This window comes from Fringilla coelebs (genome assembly GCF_963513975.1).
Source record: "Fringilla coelebs genome assembly, chromosome: Z".
Taxonomy (NCBI): domain Eukaryota; kingdom Metazoa; phylum Chordata; class Aves; order Passeriformes; family Fringillidae; genus Fringilla; species Fringilla coelebs.
The window spans coordinates 49,281,108-49,302,129 of NC_140031.1; the positions used below are offsets into that span (position 1 = coordinate 49,281,108).

The 21,022-nt window shown below is 39.5% G+C and overlaps 1 protein-coding gene across 1 annotated transcript in view; it reads left to right on the forward strand.

Annotated features, from left to right (window-relative positions):
- Positions 1-13,743: 13,743 nt before the first annotated feature.
- TRPM3 (transient receptor potential cation channel subfamily M member 3) overlaps positions 13,744-21,022 on the forward strand; it is a gene marked incomplete at both ends in the record, with an annotated part of 376,542 nt that continues 369,263 nt past the window's right edge. The window contains one exon of the mRNA XM_084224553.1: positions 13,744-13,899. Coding sequence (XP_084080679.1) covers positions 13,744-13,899 — 156 coding nt within the window. The remainder of the gene's footprint in view (positions 13,900-21,022) is intronic.

Here is a 21,022-nt window from a genome sequence, read left to right on the forward strand (position 1 = left end):
CATTAAGAGTTAAGTGACCAGCTGCAAAAATTTCTTTTTAGTCTTTCATGAGTTTTAAGATAGGCCTCACTTACTGTGGGCCTGAGATTGATCTGTGCTGTAGGTCAAGAAAATATGATTGTATGTAGTTGCTATGATAAAGATCTTACTGATGAAAAGGAACTGGGGAGGGTGGGGGAGGAGAGGTCACACCAGCTCAGAGCTCATCTGTTTGGATGAATGGACTCTTCAGGTCTGGATTTGCTCAGATACTTCAATTATCTTAGTTCTTTGTATTCTAATCAATCTTAATATCATGAGACAAGTGAACCTGTATTTTGCAATATCCTTTTTTTTTTAATGAGGGAAAATTATCTTTGTAAACTCAGTACAGCTGCTGCTCAGTTAGCCCAGATATATTTTTTCAGCCTTTTTTCCCCTGAAACATACTTGCTGGTGAATCTTACGCACAAACACGAGGAAAAAGTTTACCAGAAGGCCATTAAATATTTGATGTCTTTAACATGGAAAGATAAACTTAAAAAACAACTGGTTTGGAAAGGGAACAGCCTGAAAGAGATTCATTCATATGAATGCTGATCCATGTGTAAATATTCCCTGCAGGATGTGACCCAAAGAATGCAGGCAACGGTCTGCAACCTCTATGAGAAATGTTTCTCTCAACCAGGAGGTGTCAAAGCAGACTGAGTGGATATTTTTCCTTAAAAGTGGACTGCGGCAACTGGCACTCTTATAATGTATTTTCCTGAGAATGCTAAGGGGGTTTCTTAGATAAATTTAGTGATACTGAGGTTCTTGGTCACTGTAAGTCATACTTGGTCATATTTAGTCATGCTAAGATGGTATTTTGTCTTTGTGCTCCTTGGTGGGTAAGAGCTCTTAGCTCCTGTCAAGAAAGGTTGCTGTCAAGAAGGAGCTGTCCTACAGCTCCTAAAGCTGGATGACAGGTATGAAGGACACTGATGGCATGTAACTTTCCTCTTTAAATCAAGACTCAATGAGATTTATTTCATCCACTTTTTTGTTTTAGGTCTCACAAGTAATGACAGAGATCTCACTAGAGCACAGCATTACGTATAAAAAAGAGTGGGGGATAAAAAGATGAAATTGAGATTTTTTTTTGCTCTGTGTCTGTTAAACAGTATATGAAAAAAGAATTAAACAACAACAATGAAAAAAATACTGGAGCTGTGCTGAAGGATTCCAAATTAGAAGTGTGTTAAATTAGAATAGCTCAGTCAGTGGAAAACAATTCCCATGTTGACTACTATTTAAGCCTGGCCTAAACAGTTCTCCATTTGAGGCCCCTTTTCACCATCCTAGTGAATGGCCCTTGCTGATGTCAGTCAGACTCTGTGCTGTCACTGGAGGCTTTAACTTCACCCACGCCCTGAGGTGGAAATGAACGTCCTGCAGCAGAGAAACTTCCTGCAGGCACAGCAAGATGAGACAAGAGGAGAGCTGAGGCAGAGCAGTCTCATGAAGTGTTCTTGTGGACAGCATGTTCTATGTCATTTCACAGTAAGTCCCAGAGCTTTTGAGCAATAGAACACATCTCTGCAATGACCTACTTTCCAGAGACACAAATTGGGGCGGGGGCAGGGGGGGATGTCCTTCTCTTTGCTGCAGCAGGAGATTGCAGGAACCATCCCTTTTATTAAACTTACTGAAGTCACTGAAAACAGAATCTGTGAGTTACTCCAACTAGAAAAGCCACAATATGGTGCCCTCTACTGAGGCATTTCACCTCTAAAGAGTTTTTGGGAAAGGGCTAACTACATTTACCAGGGCTAACTGCTGAGTGTAGCAGCTACGCTGCTTCATTTTGCACCAGTTAACAGACTCAGCGGAAGAAACACAGCACAAGTCATCAGAGCTGGATTATTTTCACCGCTTGATTTTCAGCTGTGAGCCTAAAAATGCCAATATGTATGCAATTTTTGTTTCATTAAGTTATTTTAATCATTCATTCCTTTCTCCTTCTACAACTGTAGGAAAGATAATCTCAGTTAGAAACATTAAAAATAAGCAGGCAGGAGTCTAACAGGAATTGATCTGTGTAAACACAAAGGGAAAATATAATCTATTAGTTGTGTGAGTCTCTGCATGGCTGATTATTCTATACAGAACATTCTCATCTCCTATTTTCCTTTTGCATGTCCGTCTTACTTTTTTTTTTTCCTTTTTGGACTGAAGTCAGTAAACTGTCTTCCTCATGCTTTATTGCTAAAGTTCATTTTCTCCTAAATTAGCAAATATAAATAAAAAGGGTGTGTTTGTTGAAGAATAAGGAAGAATGCAACCATCTTGAAATTATTAAAAAAGCTCTTAAATCCAATCTTTAAACTCCTGTGAGTGGCTGGTGTTTCACCCCCACATACCTCCTGCACACTGAATATCTCTGTAAGACATCTGGACATTTGTCAGTTTTGAAATATCTTTGCCTGCACATCAAACATGGGCCTGGATGCAGTCTGGTATGTATCAAGTTCTCCAGTGCTATCTATCAGTAACAGAAAAACCCCCCATAACACCTAATTATAGAAGGCTTAAATTTCTTATATTTTTTGCATGTCTTTCAATTCCAACCAAATTTACATAATTTTTGAAAATGTTCTGTATTACGAAGTCACCCTCAACTACTACCAAAAACCATGCTGAGTGCAGAGTTTTTTGCATTACTCTTTCAGCATTATAAAGTATGGCAGAAGTTTTGCAGTCTGCATGAATGGAGTATCTTAATGTTCAGCGTAGACACACCTTTAATGTTGCTTCTTGTGAAATGGTAGACTTGATTCTTGTTTATTTTACTGAAGAATGTACTCCTTTTTTCCTCTCCCTCTCCTTTTTTTTACTCTAGTTTAACTCTTCACAGGTGTCTAAGAAAAACCTCTTAAAAACTCTTTCTTTGTTCAAAACATGATCATAAATAAGGTTTTCGGTGTAAACAGTTTAGATTTTTTTTAAACTTACAATATGTAGTGGGAGACATTATATTAAGAAAATATTGCTATATTGTAGTTTTTACAGGAAATGAAATATGCAGTGCTTTCTACATTGGCAAAGAACTTAGGAAGCAAATTTTCAAATAAATCTCAGATAAATTCTTCTGAACTTTAGTCTAGAAGCATGTAAAAAGTTGTTGATTTATTACTATAATATGTCTAAATTAGATTTTAAAATTTTTTTTTCTGGAAGTTAAATATGAATCCTCTTTTGTGCATATTCTTTCAACAGTTTTGCATTTCTGGACACTGAACCTGTTGCAGCAACAGAACTAGTAGGCATAAAACCAGTGTGTTTGAATGACTTTATTTTCCTTAAGTATATAGAAAAAATGTCTTCACAATAGGTAGCTTTGGTTTTTGTGTGTTTGGTGGTATTTTTACCTTCTGAGGGCTTCAGCGGGTTCTCAGATCAACATACTAATTTTTTATATGCAGACTGATGGGGATCAGAAGAGGTCAGACTAAATTATTTGCTTTGCATGCTACCATTACTTCCCAAAACTGCTCAGCTACAGAGTCATAAATAGATGTTATTCACAACAAGAGCAGGTGGCTAATTAAAAAAATACTGTAGAAGGTGTTAGGAAGTTATGCAAATCAGTGTTAATTTTTTTGCCTGGTGTCAAATAAAAGCATAATTGTATTTGTACATTTTTATTTGTATAGGGCAGAATCATTCAGTAAAACTAAAAGCAGCTTTATCACCTTTGATTAATGGACTTTCAAAAATAACTTCTGTTATATGGATTCCAATGTCAGTGCAATCTGGCATGGCTTAATCATGGCTTAACCACTAGCTCTCCTCTGTATTTTGGCAGGAGATTGCAGGAATCCATCTCACTATTTCCCCCAGCCTCTCTAATTGCCATGAAGTGGGGTACTGGCCATGCTCTGGACACGTAGGGCAATTATACTACCAGCAATGCAGAGTTAACCACCAGTTCCTCTGATTTTCACTCTCATCTGTTGAGAAGTATCTACACGATCATTTTGGCCATGAATAATTTCAGAAACACCAAATATCCCTTAAAGAACAAATACCCACTTCAATTCCCTTTTTTATAGGACGGGAATTCTGGGGTGTGCAAGACCCCTTAAAGTCTGTAAAACATCTCTTTCCTCACTCCTCTGCACCATGTATTTATGACAGCTCCTCCCTGGCATACCACTCTTTTCCTTGCCTCATGTAAAATTCTTTTGGCTTGTCTTCTTTTTTCATGTGGTTTGTCTTCCTTTCTTTCATCTCCCCATCTTCTCCCTCATGGCCCCAAGCTCTCTATTTTCTTAATAAACTAAGCTAAAATAGTTCTGTCTCCCCGAATTCTGTCACACACCCTCCACCACCTCCCTCCCTTCTTGTTTCAGTAGATATAATACAAGATTAGACCTAAAAGAAGTCAGCCTCAGTGCAATCCCCTTAAATGCTCAGTGCTGTTTGTAACATCTGAGCATTTAAAATAACGTCTGCTAAGATGCTGCTGGTGTTGGGATTTTTTTTTTTTAAAAGAGTAACCTAATTAATGAATTTTGTGCTCTGCTTTTTTATATTCTGGCACTCTCTGGAAGAAAACTCTCACACTGCACATTGAAAGCTCCATACCTGTAAAACAATGAATTGCTCCTTTTGTCCCACCCTCTACCAGAAGCTCTTGTTCCAGCTTCATTTTATGTACATTGAACCAGATCCTTACCCTTAAATGGACTGCTCATTTTAAACACTAAAATTCCTTGCCTGAGAGAGGTAAGTTTTAGCAAAAAAATTAAAGATTATCATGTTTGCAGACTTTGAAGTAGGGGACTGTGGCACAGATTCTGTCTTCTCTATCTTTTTTCTTCCAGCCCAGGTCACCAAGTGGCTACAGGGAATTTTAGATTCCAAGCTCTTTTTTCTCACTTTCAAACAATCTCCAGTATCCATGCATACATGTTGCAGGAAAAGTAGTACACGATAACACAGAAGGAAATATTTTGGACAGAAAATGTGATACTTGTTTATGAAATCTTTAGACAAACTGGTTTTATGCATTCACAGTTTTTCTCTCATGGTCTTCATGCACTCACTCTTTTACACACACACACACGTACATACTTGCAAGCACCAGGATGTGTGTGGTCCAAGGGGACGTGCAGGTATTTCCATTCATACCTACTGCATTCATACGCCATACATTTCTCTGTTAAAAATCTACAGCATCAAATAACATAGTATTTTTGGGGAAAAAAAAGTGTAGAAAACTTGGCTGTTTTTCCTTCTACTGTACAGACTATGTCATAAGGAGAGGTAAAAAAGTGAATCACCTGTATTTTAATGTAACACCTATCTCTGCTCTGAGATCATAGTGACTGTCACTTCAGTAGAAAAGAGGGCTAGGTGACAGAAAACATTCTTTTCTTAATATAACTCATCAGTGTTTTTGAGTATGTGATCATATTAAAAGACACAGAAGTCCCAAATATGGGAGAGAATTAAGCTGCTAAAAGAACATGAGTACCATGGTAACTATTATTTCCAGAATTCACAAGTTACAATTGGAGTTAAGAAGATATCTGCCACTAATTATGGAAGATACTTTGTATAGGCTAATATACAAATAAATTAAGTCCAAGAAATCAGTTTTTAATTTTTTTTAACCCAGTCATGAAAAAAATTCAGTCTTTATACTTAAGACTAAAAAAAACTTTTCATTTTTAACTGCATTGAAAGACCAACAACTTTTTCTTTGAGTGTAGCATTTACTAGTTTAATGCTTATAGATAGATCATTAACTAGAAATAGCCCCAATAGGCTCTTTCTTGGCTTTGAAGGGTGCACAAAATAATGCTTTTTTCTAGTCATAATTTAAATTCCCCCAAAGTGCTATAATCAAAGGAATGAATACAACAGAGTAATGTTAGTGGGTTTATTTTGCAAAAGTTTGCAAAGGTTCAAGTGCTAATCTACTTATAGCTCTATATAGCTCCAGAGGTAAACTTACTCACACAGAGCAAGTAATTATTGTATTCAGGGTTTGTATCTAATAACACTTTCACTGAATGCAATGTATAAGATCAGCCTTCTCATCTAAAACACTGGTGATATGAAAATCAATCATTTAATAGCTGGCATATTAAGTACTTGCAAATTCAGCAGTACTTCATGAAGCCTCAATACAAACCACTAGCAGTGCTACTGGCTTTGAAGTTCAATATGGGTCCCAGAGCTTTTTTGGGCTAAGATCTTAATTTTATTTGAAAGGAAATGTTACTACGATCAATTCAATAAAAATAAAAATCTTTATGTATGTGAATAATAACTGAACTCTTAAACTCCCATCTGCCAGGTGTCAGAAGTAAGAATTACATTAAAAGATTGTGGCATTTCTCTTATATAGATTTAACAGCTAATGGTGGTTGGATCATTTCACTATTGATCCTGTTCAGGACTTCTGCAAAGAATTGTGCTTGGTAGCCTATCTGAAACAGTTCTGAGGTCACTGCCACTCCAGCTTGGCACTAAGTCTGGCAGAATGTCCAGGAGAATGAAGGCAAACCTACAGAGATGGATAAAGATTATGATGTGGTTATCTACAAAGGGGAGTTAATAACTTTCCTGGGTGAGATAAACCAGTCCTATGTATCAGAAAAATACACACCTCATTCAAGCTTGGGAACTCTCAGTATTGGAAGGTTTTCTGTGGGAAAGGGCATTGAGGTGATCCTCACCAGGAATTCTCTTTTAGACATAAAGTGAGGAAAAAAATTGCTTAGGTTTGCCTTCAAGATTTCCAGAACTTTTGAGCTGAATATCTCTACTTCTTCCTTAAAAAAATTAAAAGAGCGTTGCAGGGGCCAGAGAACTTCCATACACTGTACAGGTAAATCTGAAAAAATAATCAAAAAATACTGTCCCTCTCTCTTTTCCTAGAAGCTTTACTTCCTTACTAGCAGATGTTTTTACGAATTGTGTAGTGCTCTGCCATTCAAGCATTTGTAGGACAGATTTCTACAGGGGGAACAGAACAGTGAACCAGTTATGATTTGGGGCATGGATAGCCTAAAAGGGAAATGGAGATGCAAAATCAGAGAAAGGACCCAACACTGAATAGACTAACCTGGTACCTCTTCTGTTCCCCTTGGCATTTAGTGTTTTATCCTTGACAGCCAACTATATAGTCATCAAAGATCTCTTACTCAGAATTTGATTCACAACTAATTCAGCTATCCAAAGTTATCACAGAGTGGAGTCCAGCATTACCACTCGTTTAGGCTAGTGTGTCCCAAAGCTTTGTGTATACTAATAAAAATATAATTACAAGAGTGGGGCTCAAAAGCGATAAATCTGCACAGATACATCTTAGTTTGCTATCATTTTTTTTATTGAACAGAATTAATTCAAAGATAGAGTGTAAGAATGAAAACTACTCCTCACAGTTGCAGATGTTATTTTCCATGCTGGTCATATGGCAGACAAATATACCTGAGGTTTCTGGGCAACAATATGGGGTGACTAATTGATATACTGAGGAAACCTGCTCAGTTTTCACATACTGGCCTGGGTTTTCAAAGCCAAGAAATTGTACTAAGATTAATCTCAGTATTGTGCCTCACTTGATGACTGGAGGATTAAATACTGTGGACTCATATTTGCACAAACTTCTTGTTTAAGGCTAGGATCATCATTCAGCTGGCTGGTGAAAGTATGATTTATTGTAATGACTATATAAAGAGAAACTGTAGTTCTTAAAGAAAATGTCATTTTAAAAATGATAACTCTCCTTATTCTCTTGAAGTTTTATATTGGTGAAGAAAAACTACTGACATTTGTATCTAATAATTTGGCCCAACCTCTGATGCAGACCCCTGTGATCTTTGAGGTGCCTTCCAACTCAAATCATTCTGTGATTTGATGAGTTGCTATATTGACTTTAGTTGTCTCCATTAATTGACATATGCATATTTAAAACCATATTGTGAAGATGCCAGCAGGTACCTTGATAATTTGTCTTAGGCATGAGGCCTAAGAGTAACATTGCTTCCATACATACCTGAACTTTAAAGGCCCCTGACCTGAAGGTAGGACGAGGTCTGTAACAGCACAAAAATTGTTCACTTCTTGGGTTACAAGCAAGTTTCATGGTCTAAGCATAAATATGTTGTGTCATCAAATTACCAAGTGCCAAATGTGTCTTGAAATGAATATTCAATTTAATGTTTATACAAAAATAGGCTAAAATCCAAGCTGAGCAATTCTTTGTTTTGTTCTGAATTTGTTGCCTGTTTTTTTGCACGATGAACGACAGCCCCAGAAAAAAGATACTTTGGAGTATTTGTTCATGATGTCTACTCACTTTCTAAGGTATGGCAAATGTTTCTCATAATGTTGTAGCAGAGACTGTGAACTTTTGATGTGAATAGATGGGAGAAAGAAAAACTGAGTGTAATTAAAACTTAAATGTTGAAAGTTTGATCTTGCAGTCTCTGCTCAAAATGACTTCCCTGTGTAGAGAGAGTTCAGCTTGAATAAACACCACACAAAAGCCTTCTAAGAAACCATAAAAATTTTCCCATTGTTTGTCCTTTCATACTTCAATGAGGTGACCAGGCATAATTTAGAAAAAGAAGGTATTAATCACCAGTGTTCCATACTGCTTCTTCGAGTGGTGACCCAGAAAATAATCTATCTGTTCCCAGTGTCAAGGGTGCCTAAACACTGCAAGGCAAGAATGATCAAGTGGCTAAGACATTACATGCACTTAAAAAAATAGACATTAATAATACCTGATTCAGTTTTAAAGTTACTGTGACACACCAGAGGTCATTTCAATGTTATTTTCCAGACATAAATTGGCAACAGTGCTTTTCTATTTAGTCCATTATCCTACAGTGATGACTCAGATAAACATTAAAATACAAAGTTCATTTTCTAGTGAGCTGGTAGCATAAAGCTCTACCTCCACGTCTTTCACATTGAATGGAAAAAAAAGACTCAAAAAACCCGACACTTTTTTCCAATGTTTGGTCTGTGCCTATTTAGTTTATAACTTTTTTTTCTGTGAATGATACAAATAATACTTAATTTAAAAGGTTTCACCTATAACCTTCAAAACCCAGAGACTGCTGCTGATTTGTGCTTTAGAAAATAATTGTGGTAATTTCCAAAAATGTTGATAGAAATAGCTTTATGACCTAAAATCTGGAATTTGAGATATTTTCATGGCACATTCAGACTATGAATTCCAGGCGAGTTTCAAGGGTGATTTTGTTGTCTGACTTTCAGAAAAATGTATGATCATCTTCACTCTTTGTGTAAGCAAGTTATGACTGGTTACTCCTTTGAAAATCAAAGCTGTATTTTGTTGGAGTCTTGCCACTCTCAGAACATACTTTGGTTGAACTAAACAAGACTTTTATTAGTATCCATCAAAAAATATTAGTATAGGATTTATCTGTCTCTCTACAAAATTGCAAGGTATAAAAAAAGAAAAAAACCACTTGTGTTAGTTAGAAAATAACAGGATGCAGCAACTCTAGTACAAAACTTCTAAATACAATTCTCGCCAGCTTTTGATTTCAGTGTATTTACCTTCCTTAATTAAAATTCTGTAAACTGGAGAATAGAAAAAAGCTCTTTCACAGAGCATGTTATAAAAAGCAGAGGTGTATGACCCACTCCTAGCAGTAGATACATAAAAGAAACTACAACATTTTTCACATTTTAAGGGAATAGTTTACAGCAGCTCTTGGGGTTTTTCCTGTACTAGTAGAAAATTTTGAGAGGAATTTGTTTACTGAAAAGAAAAAAAAGTTTGGCAGAGGACTTGGACTTTGAAAAATGTATATTTTATATTATGACCCACACTTTGAAAAGGAATTCCATAAATTTGAGGCAAAAGCAGAAGTACTTTCAAGCCAAAAAATCAGTTGTCTGTGCCCTCCAACATCACAGCAATGGCAAACTTGCAAAGATGACAGTCCCACAGAAGACTCTCATAACAGCCCTGGCAGCACCATGCTGCTGTGACAGCAATCTGAGCACACCTAAAGCAGATATACATACAAATAAATTCTTCACTAACAGGAAGAGGACATCAAAAACTGTTCTCAGAAACATGACAAAGAATAGGACATTTTTTACATAGTGCTTATGATTGCTTTTCTGTTTCTTATACCATAAATATGAAATATCCATAGGTCCTTCATTCACAGGTCTTTCCTCAAGACATCCTTGCCAGATGCAACAGCAGCTGGCCATCAGCTTTCCTGATGTCACCCCTTTGTGCTAGAAGATGCTAGGATCTGTGTATTCCCCCAAGCATCCTGCCACTGCCTTTACCTTCTGTACACTTTACATCTGTGTTTTCCCCAGTCTCCTTGCCCCAGTCTCCATGCAGGCCTCCTGGTGTTTTCCTGAAATCCTTGCTCATCAGGATGGATTGCTCTGGAGCATGAGGGAGGCGATCCTGTCCTTGCTTCCTTGAGTAACAACCAGCTCTCTTGCACCCCTTTTAACTTCAGGTGCTTGTCCACTTTCAAGCAGATTCATGAAGAGGCCAATGTCTGCTCATGCCTGGATGAAGTGTGCTGGACCTCCCCCATGAGCACCAGGACTGAAAAATGTAAGATTACTTCCAGCTCTTTGTAGAGTCTCACCCATATGACTGATGAAACTGGGAGCATAAAGTTGTCCAGTCTCAAGGACAGAGACTACAGGGAGTCTGAATTGCTGCCCTGACTGATGAATGGGAAGGTGTAGCAAAGACAGACCCAGGCTGCCCATGAAATTGTATGGTGAAGAAACAAGTGGAAACACACAAATGTGGGAACATGAGAAATTCTAGTTAAGTGTAATGGAAAGCTTTTTGACTGAGACCATGCTTAAGCACTGAACATTGTCTAGAGGAGCAATGAAATCTTCAGATCTGGGTTTTTTCAAGACCTGTCTGGACAAAGCCCTGAGCAAACTGATGTACACAAACCTAGTTTAGGGAGAGGCTTGGACTAGGTGACCTTCAGTGGCCTCTTCCAGCATAAATCACCCTTTAACTTTTGTCTTGTTAATGGAAAGCAAAAAGAAAGCTTTTCATCAGCCTTGAATGACTGCTCCCAAGCTGCTCAATAGTTCAAGCTGTTCCAAACACTTCAGTGGGTCTTGGACTCTGCTCAGTCAGAACATCTAAATCAGACAAATGTCACCCCCTGTCACCACTTATTGACATGCCTTCATGTAGTTCTTGATAAATATTTGAACACACTGATGAATGACTGTGAAGAATAAGTTTGTAGGTGGAATGAGAAGGGCTGAAATGGCAAGTGTACTCATAACATGCAGTCATGTCCTTCTCTGCCAGGAATGAAAATGCTTTCTTGCCAGGCATGCAATATGATGATAAAGACCATAACAGCAGCATTTAGAAGCATGTGTGGAAGGGCCTTGTAGTGTGTATAAAGCATACATGTGCATAAATATGTGTATAGGTGTTGGGAAACAATCCTGTGAAGCAGTCATTAAGCAAACACTAAAGTGCACTAAAAGTTGTCAGACCATGTAACAAGTTGAAACTTTTGACAGTTCATACAAAAGCTGCCTGGCACTTAGATTGTCAGATTCAGTCTAATCATGGACAGAAGTAAGAAGAAGGAAGCTGTTGTCTGCACTAAAGGTTTAGTCCTAACATCAGAGAAAAAAAATATTTCTTGCCTATTGATGTGTGAATTGCTTTTCACAAAATTTTTCTTTCTGATGTTTTTCAAATGACCTGTGTTGCATATTAGACTTACTGAAGTTTAATTACTTTTGGCTATGATTTTGTTCTATTTTAGTTTGAAATTTGTATCTTATTTAAAATAGCCCTTCTGTTTTTTACTCGGTTTGGTATATTTGCTTTAAATAGGAACATTTTTTGCTTTTCTTATATCTTTCATGGCACTGTGAGCTAAATGAGTAGTATAGTGCTACCTGTCTAGCTAAAGAAATGAAGGCAGCATACTTTGTATTCCAGCTGGCAAAGTGTTAAACAAGACTAGTGACAAATCAGTAACACAAATATGTTTTTATTCTGTCCTTTAATTCTTTTGATTTCTTGAGATTCCTGCTCCCCACACTCCCTACAAGAATCCATAAGAGCATGTCTTCTGAGTTTCATGTAATTTCACTTTTTAACTCACTTACAGGTTTTTGTGGGATTTGAAAATCATTAGATTCCTCTAAAGAGTATTTTAAGGAAAACATGGGATTTGGGAAATTTGATAGTTACTACTAAGAGAATAGAGGAGACGTCAGAGAAATCAATCTATACATTAATCCATTAATCTATTAAACTTTTAAAATCACCATAAAAATTATATAGCTAATTAACACAATCAGCAAAGCTGACCAAATGCTGATGTGCCTCAGAGAAGAATAAATTAAGATAAAAGCATTCATGACAATAATTCACCCAAATGAAGTAACTTGCCATTATAGTCACAGGTATTAGAAAAACAGATCCTCCCAATAATCCCTGTCTCCCCTGAATGGAAGTCTGGAGTGTGACTAGGGGTTTGCAGAGCATTAGACTACCTAAAGTCAAAACAAAACCCTTAATCATTTTCTTCTAACATGTATTTAATAAGGAGTTTAACATGTTCTTTGGAAATTCTGACCCAGCTTTTTTGTTTAATACTATGACATTAGATACACTGTGGGGAAAATATATGCTTCCATAAATCACTTAAGCTACAACTAGAATAATATCATTCATTATAATGTCATAACATCTTTTTAGAATAGAAAGTTAAGCCACTTGAAAAAGGAGCAGGAATATGTCTGACTTTGTCAGTAAAGTGGTCTTTCAAGAAATCTTTGTAAAAAGGGTTAAAATCATAAATGCAAATCAATGGTTTAATACCTGTGAAGCACTCACTGCGTTTTTAATCTTGCCTGGAAAACAGAGATTAGCTGCCTTGTTATTTCAGCTGTGGAGACTTGAGCATCCTCTCCCTTTGGGAAGAAAAATCAGCAGTGAGTTCGGAGGGCAGAGATGAGGCAGATTTCCTCCGCGGCACTGCAGCAGCGTCCTGCGCTCAGCACGCACAGATGATGAACCCCTGTGTTAGTTCTTAAGTGCCTGAAAGGGCGCAATGAACCAGGACCCTGACCAGCCCTGCAGGAAACCCTTTCGGTGTTAGTAAAGAGACTAAATTTCTGGAGGTGCTCCTTCTTGATCCTAAGAAAAAAAAGCAGGCCACACGGCCCCCCAAGGTGTGTCCCAGTACAACAGGTACTTTGCCATCTTTTCCTGACTTGGTTTTCATCCTCTGATGTAAACAGTAGGGGAAAACGCTTGGCTTAGAGTGGAGGCTGCGCACATATGACTGTTGCTAGACATTAAGAATGAACACATTTTATTATAGAGAAACTACTAATTTATTTCCCTAGAACTATTAACGTAGCGTACTTAGAAAAAGCCTCCTGGCACGATTTTGGCACGATCTAGACGGGAGATGAGCAGGTGCCATAACTTGTCACGTCTGAGCACAGCACACCTACCTGTCCCTTTCTCTTTCTGCGCCTGTTTTCTAATCCACGCTGCGGACTAAAACTTGGTTTGGCTGCAGGACACGCCGCCCGCCCGGAGCCCCCGCGGCCCCTCGGGGCGGTCCGGCGGCTCCGAGTCCCGGGCGGTGCCGCCCCGCCCCGGCCCGCCCCGCCCGGCAGCGCCGATAAAGCGCCCGAGGCGGGCCCGGGGTGGCTGCGGGGCTCAGCCGCTCCGCGGGCATGGAGCAGCGGCGGCTGAGCCCCGGCAGAGCCGAGCGGGGCAGCGCCGCCGAGGGCGCGGCGAGCACCGGCCGAGGGCGCCTGGCCGAGTCCTGGCGGCGGCTGAGCTCCCGGCGCGGCTCCAAGCGCACCGGAGCCTCCTCGCCCGCGCTGCCGGTGAGTGACCGCGGCCGCGCTGCGCCCTCCGGGCACCTGCTCCCTCCGGGGGCTGGGGCGGGGGTGGGGAGCAGCAACCTGTTGCGCTTCGGGAAGGGGAATCGCCTTTGCCGTGTGCTGAGCCTGACTTCGTAGTTGTTAGCAGGAGCGGGTCTCCGGCTCGGCTCCCTCCTTGTGCTCCCTGCGGAGCAGCAGCTCGGCTCGCTCCGCTCGGCCGGGAGCGCAGCTGGCGTGGTGGGAAGTATCTGCCTGCCACTCGTGCTCTCGTTGTGCAGCCGAGGGGAACTGTGGTAGCAATCATAAGCGAAAGACCCGAAGGCACGTAGGCAAAAGGCAGGCTCTTGGGAACCAGAGGTTGTCCCCTTGTTGGTGTATCTGCCTTCAGCCAGATCGATGGGATGTGCCCGGAATCTCTGGGGTGGGTAGACAAACATTTTAATGGAGGTGCATGCTATACCACAGATTGCAAGTTAGGAAAATTAACGTCTTGACCATAAAGGGAAATTGAGAGAACAAATTGAGCATTCAAGCAGTAGTGATATTTATTAGAGTGCTTGGTGGCCTGTCTCCTTGGGATCAGAATCCTATAGGTAAGTGCTGAACACACACAAACACAGCTTTTGGAAGAACTTCTCACTGTCCAAGGACAATCTCAGTTCTCATGTGCTTAGAAACAGCATCGTGTATTCCCACCTAAAGCAGACTGACTGAGGTCTGGAGTGGTGCATCTTATTCAATAGATCAAATATATAATTTTGAAAATAAACACATATTTATAAGCTTTTGACCTGGAGTAAAATGACCACAGGTTGAATTTCAGTAGGGAAAATAATGGAAGGGTAAAGAGAGCTAGGGTATAAGGGATGTCATGGCAACAAGACAGCATCATACAAAGTAACAATATTATCTTGTGGAGGGGGGACGGGAGTAGCGTTGCATTAATCTGTACCATGCTGTAGATTAAAATACTGCAATTTAGGGTGGGGGTTTTGAGTGGTTTTTTAAAATAAAACACAAACTTTGCTTAAACCCAGGTAATGATTATAAGGCTAGAACTCATCAGAAAAATGCACTGTGCAGTTGAGGGTTGGTGTTGGTTGGTTGGTGGGCGGTTTTTGTTTTGTTTTTTTGAGGGGTTGTTGAGTTTCTGTTGTTCTAAACAAAGTTGTTGTTCTTGTGACTTACAGCTGAGATGAATTCTTACTCCAGCCAGAGCCCTGAATGAGATTCAGGTTGCAAGTGTTTCGCCAGAATTGAAAGGTTGTATTAATCTTTGCTTTTGCAGAATCTTTCTGAAAGGATGAGCAACTTTTTCCTTTTTTCTTCTCTAAAGTAGTACTATATTGGTGGGTTTTATGTTAATAAATTTTCATTACATTAAGCCCACTAAACTTCATAAAGTGCAGGACATATGGGAATGACAGATTCTGAATTTTTAGTTTGGTAATTTGTTAGGGTTTTAAAAAATTTTTGTCAGGTTTTTTGAGAACATTGGGGGTTTTTTTTGTTAAGAATGGGTAACTATTAGTTTGTCTTCTTCATTTATGCCTTTTTTTTAAATGGAAGAATAGGGTTTCTGAAATCACATTTCAACACTAAGAATAAATCACTTGGAACCACTTTCCAAAGCAATGCCAGAACATAGTAATTCTTAAGACATTTTCCACCAGCACCTTTTTTTTTCCCTTCCCACTTGCACCCACACTATCCCGGGGGAAGGGGGGTGGGGGTGGGGAGGGAGGGATATAAACTATAGTTTTCCTTTTAACATCAGTGTTTTGGCCTCATTCCCCCAACTTTGTCCCTTTAATTATTTTTTTCTTGTGGTAACTTCTGATTGTTTGCCACAGTTTTAAAGGTTGTCACTTGTCTGAGGAGAATTTTTGGGGTGCAGTGCAGAAGCAGGAGTTTGATACAAGAGATGCTGTGCACATGCACTTTTTGGTTGTTATTTTACCTCCAAAATCTATATATTCTAGCCTTCCTTTTCTTTATACACTTGCAGAAATTTCTGATATTGATGTTTCACACTTATTCATTACTTGTTATATTTTTATTGAATAATCCTAAGATTTGGCTGCTGTTTTATTACTTTGTTAATTCCTGAAGAATAATTTGTAATATTGTTTCTTTACCAAAATGATCAGTTTTGGGGGGTGGGGGTGGAACAGAGGGGTGTTAAATTTTATTTACCTTGGTTTGGTATTTGTGTTTGAGTGATAGAGAAGAAATTGCTACACTGACAGGAGCTGAAGAAGTGAAGAATATTTGAGATAGAAAAGGTTTGCCAGAGCCAACGCTGCCTACAGCAAACGTGTGGCTGACTCCAAGTGATGTCTAGCTGTGATCTTTGTTTAGAATAACCCTGGCTTCATTTTGAGTAAAGGCATTACATATTGAAGGAATATGGTTATAGCTTTAGAAATCAAGCCTTTTCTGCTTTTTTCCTCTCTCCATCATCTGCTTGTGTAACTCTGGAAAGGGAAAAGAGCATGGAACCCCCCCTATTCAAACTGTTAAAAATTTTGCCATGCAAACCAGCAGATCACATTTTGGATCATGCTGAATTTCTGCCCATAAAGGGAATTTGGTCATTTTCTGCCAAGATCTTGAGAGTCATTTGTACTTTCAACCTCTGAACTATGTGAGTTTTCCAACCCATTTTAAGCAGATGCTGCACAGTGTTCTAGTTCAATAAAAACTGAGGTAACTGGCTGCTCTGCTCTATGGTTTCTGATCACAGCAGATTCTTTTCTTTTGTTCAAAGATTGCTTTTGAAGTGAAATTTCCCCCAGGATATTTACAGTAGCTAAGGTACAAAATGACAAGTGAGAAACATAAGAACACATAGAACTTTACTTTGCTGTGACACCAGTGGAATTATAGCTGTGAACCAGGTCATTGGTCCTGTCTTGGATGCTGAAAATCTGATGGGCCGAGTACAAATGACTGATGAGAAGTAATCTCTCCCAGAGATGGCAGAACAGAACTATGTGCATGAGGTGTAATCCACTGAGTGAAGAGCTGAATTTCAGGTTTGTTGTGGAGCAGATTGAACAAAATTTAGCTTGACCTGCGAGTTTCATATCTGTGAATTTGAGAAATCAGATGTCATTTTCCCTTTCTCATTTATTATAGCAAAAGCACCTTTCCATGAGGCTGGCCAGTCTGGTGAGGAGACGTGGGAGGCACATGGAGTTGTATGGTAAAGTGGTGGAGCAAGGACAGAAAGCAAAAGTACAGGGTGTGGGGAGAGCAAGGCCAAGCTTGGGCATGTTAAAGTAGGGTGCAGGGTGTGTGCCTGTCTGCACACTGCTTGGGATTCGAGCAGCAGGGGCAGGAGCTCAGCCTGTGGTCAGAGCTGCAGCATTGCTGGCATGCCTGTGATGTGGTGCTGCTGTGACTGATGGAGATGAGCCCTTCAGGAGAGGCAGGCAGGGAGGAGCAGGAGCAGGGCTGCCCTTCACGTGGAGGAGCAGCTCAGATCTGCATAGAGCTTGTGGGTCAGGGTCAGAGGAGGGTTTGAGTGTTTTGGGATGTGTTACAGATCACTGACCAGGGTAAGGAAGCAGATGGAGCTTTCTCTGAACACCTCCATCCTCTTTGGGAAATGTAATACATCAGAGCGCCAGCCATCCAGGAGATTGCTGGAGGTTAAGGAAAACATTTTGTTACTGAATGGTGCTTGAACAGCACACTGTGACCCTGTCCCTACAAGGCTGACTTGTTCGCTCATTTCAGCTATTGTATGATTTTTTCCCAAACAATAGCTCAAATATATTTGTATTTTCAGCTGGCAAGCAGAAACAATGTTCTTACAAGAATTTATTGCTGCAGTTCTTGATGAAGGCGTGGTGGTGCAGGTGCTGTAATTGCTGGTGATGGGGGGGAGCTGTTTGCGGGCCCCTGTCCTAAAATGAGTTTGTCCTGCAGCCAAGGAATTTGTGTGGTACAGTGCAGCTTGGAGGCCAAGTCCTGTGTGCAGTCCAGCACAGCAGAGGCCAGGGAGTACTCAGATTATTACCTGGTGCATGGATCACTGACTCCTTGATGTGCAATGGTCTTCCTGTCAGGATCCCTGTAGGTGGAGGTGATGCAGTGACAGCAGACATGGATAAGGCAGGTCCTCCCCACCCATGTCTGCCAGGGCTCTGCACTCACTGACTTGGCTGGAGGAGGAGAAAAGCTGGTCATCAGCCTGAGGTAAAACCAAGGAAGGAGATCTGGATCCCACATCTGGGCACATGAAGGAGCTGACAGTGACAGGAAACAGTGAGTAAGGATTTACCAAGGATCAGTCGTGCCAGATCCAGCTCTCATGCCTTCTGCAGTGTAATTGACATCCACTGCTCTCCTCTCATCCCAACTGCCTGTGCTCTAGCCAGGCTTCTGTAGCCGGGCTGTGACATTATAGTCTGGGAGGGATGATGTGCTGGTGGGGGAGGAGCAGTGATGGAGCAGGGCTGGTGGAAAGCGGGCTTTTTCCTGACTTAGGGGTTTCACATCCCAACTGGGTGAAGCCCTGAGCCGCCTGATCTGTCCCTCTCAGCAGCAGCTGGGACTAGAAACCTCCCCAAGTCCCTCCCAGCCTGAGTTACCTTGGGATTGTGTAAATCTGCATCAGAAACTCCTTTGAGAACTAATTTACAAGATGCACGCTTGCACAGATAGTAACTGTTGCCTACACTTTGTCTGCTTGAAAATCTTAGAAGCATGCCTACCCTGGTTATCGGATGTGAAAACACACTGTCAGGGAAAAAAAAATGGTAGTTCTAGCCCAGGGCAAAGACTGGTAGAGTAATTTGTTAATACTGTAAGATGGAAAATAACACACTGTCTCTGAAGGAAATATTTATTTTTGTTGTTAATTTCTAAAGTTCTTGGTAGCAGAAGGGAGTCTAACTAATCCTGTGCATGAACAATTTGTCATGTATGACAAATTGTACATTTTGTCTAGCTTTTATTTTAGACAGATGCTTCTTTCTTCTTAATTTCTGCAACTTAAAAGTGGTTTTAAAAATTTTTGCATAGTATATAGCAGGGTGTTTGCATGTTTTTCTACATTTGTTCCTGTGGGCCATGGATGAGCAACACTTTTCCTGACTGCTTATTTGGATGCTTTAGTAATAAGCTAGAAATTATTACTATTTAAGCTTCGCTTTAAATGAGGTTTCCTGAACCTATAAATGAGGTTGCCTTTTTATAGAATCTCTCCTGAATATATTGCCTAGTGTCTCCCTGCAGCTGGCCTCCAGTGAGGTAACCTGTCAAGAAACATCCTATAATAGACCAGTCCTAAATCCTTATCTGAATAGTTGATCTTGGTTTTGTTCCTTTAGCGGTGGTGGGAAAAAAGTTATGTTCTATGCATTACTTCTTGGGGTATGTGTGGACTAGTCTGTTAAGCAGTGTGATTTTTAAAGGTTAGCAATTAATTATGATTTTAGGGATCAGGTTTTTTATCAGAAATGAAAATGTTTTTGCTTTCCTGTTAACATTTTTGTGAAGGTATTCTCTAAGACATGGACCTAGTACTGCCTGGTGCTGGACAAACATTCATAAACCTCAATGGTCAGTATGAAGTGATTTTGAAATAGCTAAATTTTGTTCTGAAGGAAAAAATTCGGATGTTGGATTTAAATAATTCTGGGAAATTCTTATATAAGACAGCCCTCAGGAATCTTGTCCATGCTAATTTATTCTATAACTTTAGATTTTAAGAGTAGTATCCTGTACCAGGTAGGGCAGAATTTGCTCTGCAGTCAATATTGCTGACTGCAGTCATATGTGGTGAAAGTCATTGCAGAGCTATAATGTGATTTTTAGCACTAAAGATAAGAAAAACAGGAAAAAAATTCCAAAACCAAGTGAAGAGGGGAAATGAATTCTCATTAAAATAACAAAACCGAACAGTACAATTTCTCCAATTCACATCTGCTTGTCTCCCCTGAAAAGACATAAGGGATTATTATATTGAGGGCATAGCATGTAAGAAAGAAAAGGAGCAAAATAACTACAGTCTTTGGGATTTTCTTTCTTATGGAGATAATAATCATTAATTATTAATGTATAGCCTATTCTGTATCTGAAATGAAAGTCCATGTATTTCAAAAGAAGGTGGTTGTTTAATAATTAGAATGATAGAGTCAAATTCCATGAGCAGAATTTAAAAATTTTTCGTAATTGGGGATTTCTGGCTTTATCTGATTTACTTCTTTGGGGCCTGATAATTTTTAAGTGGTGGCTGACCTCCCTTTTTAATAAGAGATTGACTTCCAGAATATCCAGAATCAATATACTTCTTTTAAATCTTGAGCACTTGCAGTTGTATGCTGGATGTGGATAAACTTGTGCGTCTGAGAGTTGCTGATGTAGGAGGTGCGTTGGATGACCAATCCACAAAAGGCAAAACAGGCTTCAGAAGGCTTGCTTTCCTGTAGGGTGCTTTATCTGTTATCTTTCTGTACTCAGGTCCTTGAAAATAATGGAATTAATTAAAAAGAGAAATATCTTTAAATTACAGAGAACACATAGAATCGAGGAAAAAAGAGGAAAAAAACCCCACCGGTGTAAGGAGATGAGAAAGCTCTAGACCTGTGACAAGGAGCATGAAAACATCTGTCTAGATAAGGGGACAATTTTACTTTTCACTTTTTTTTCTCTATGGTTTTGTTTTTACCATAGGACACAGCTACTGTGAGGCAGGTATGTAGGCTTTTGGAATTTATATGAAGCTTATGGGATGTTTTATTCATCACAAGATAATACAGAGAAGTGCTTCTTAATCTATTGGTGATGGCAATATTGGTTATGAAAGCAGGAGTACATTTTAGCTTGCACAACTTAGTCTAACACTGGTTGGGCAGTGATAGATGTGTCCTCTTATAACCTGTTTTCTGTGTAGCTGAAAGCAGCCCTTTCCAGACATAATTTATTTCTTCTGATGAAGCAGCATGTCAACAATCCTGTGACATTTCAAAATGAATGCGCAAAGAAGAAGAGTCTTATTATTTCCTGCTATATGTATTTTTCCTGGTATTCTTATGTTCTTTTTGCTTTTAGATAACATAATTGCTTTAATGACATAATGGAAGTGTTTTGTGGAGAGTATTCAAAATAGGTA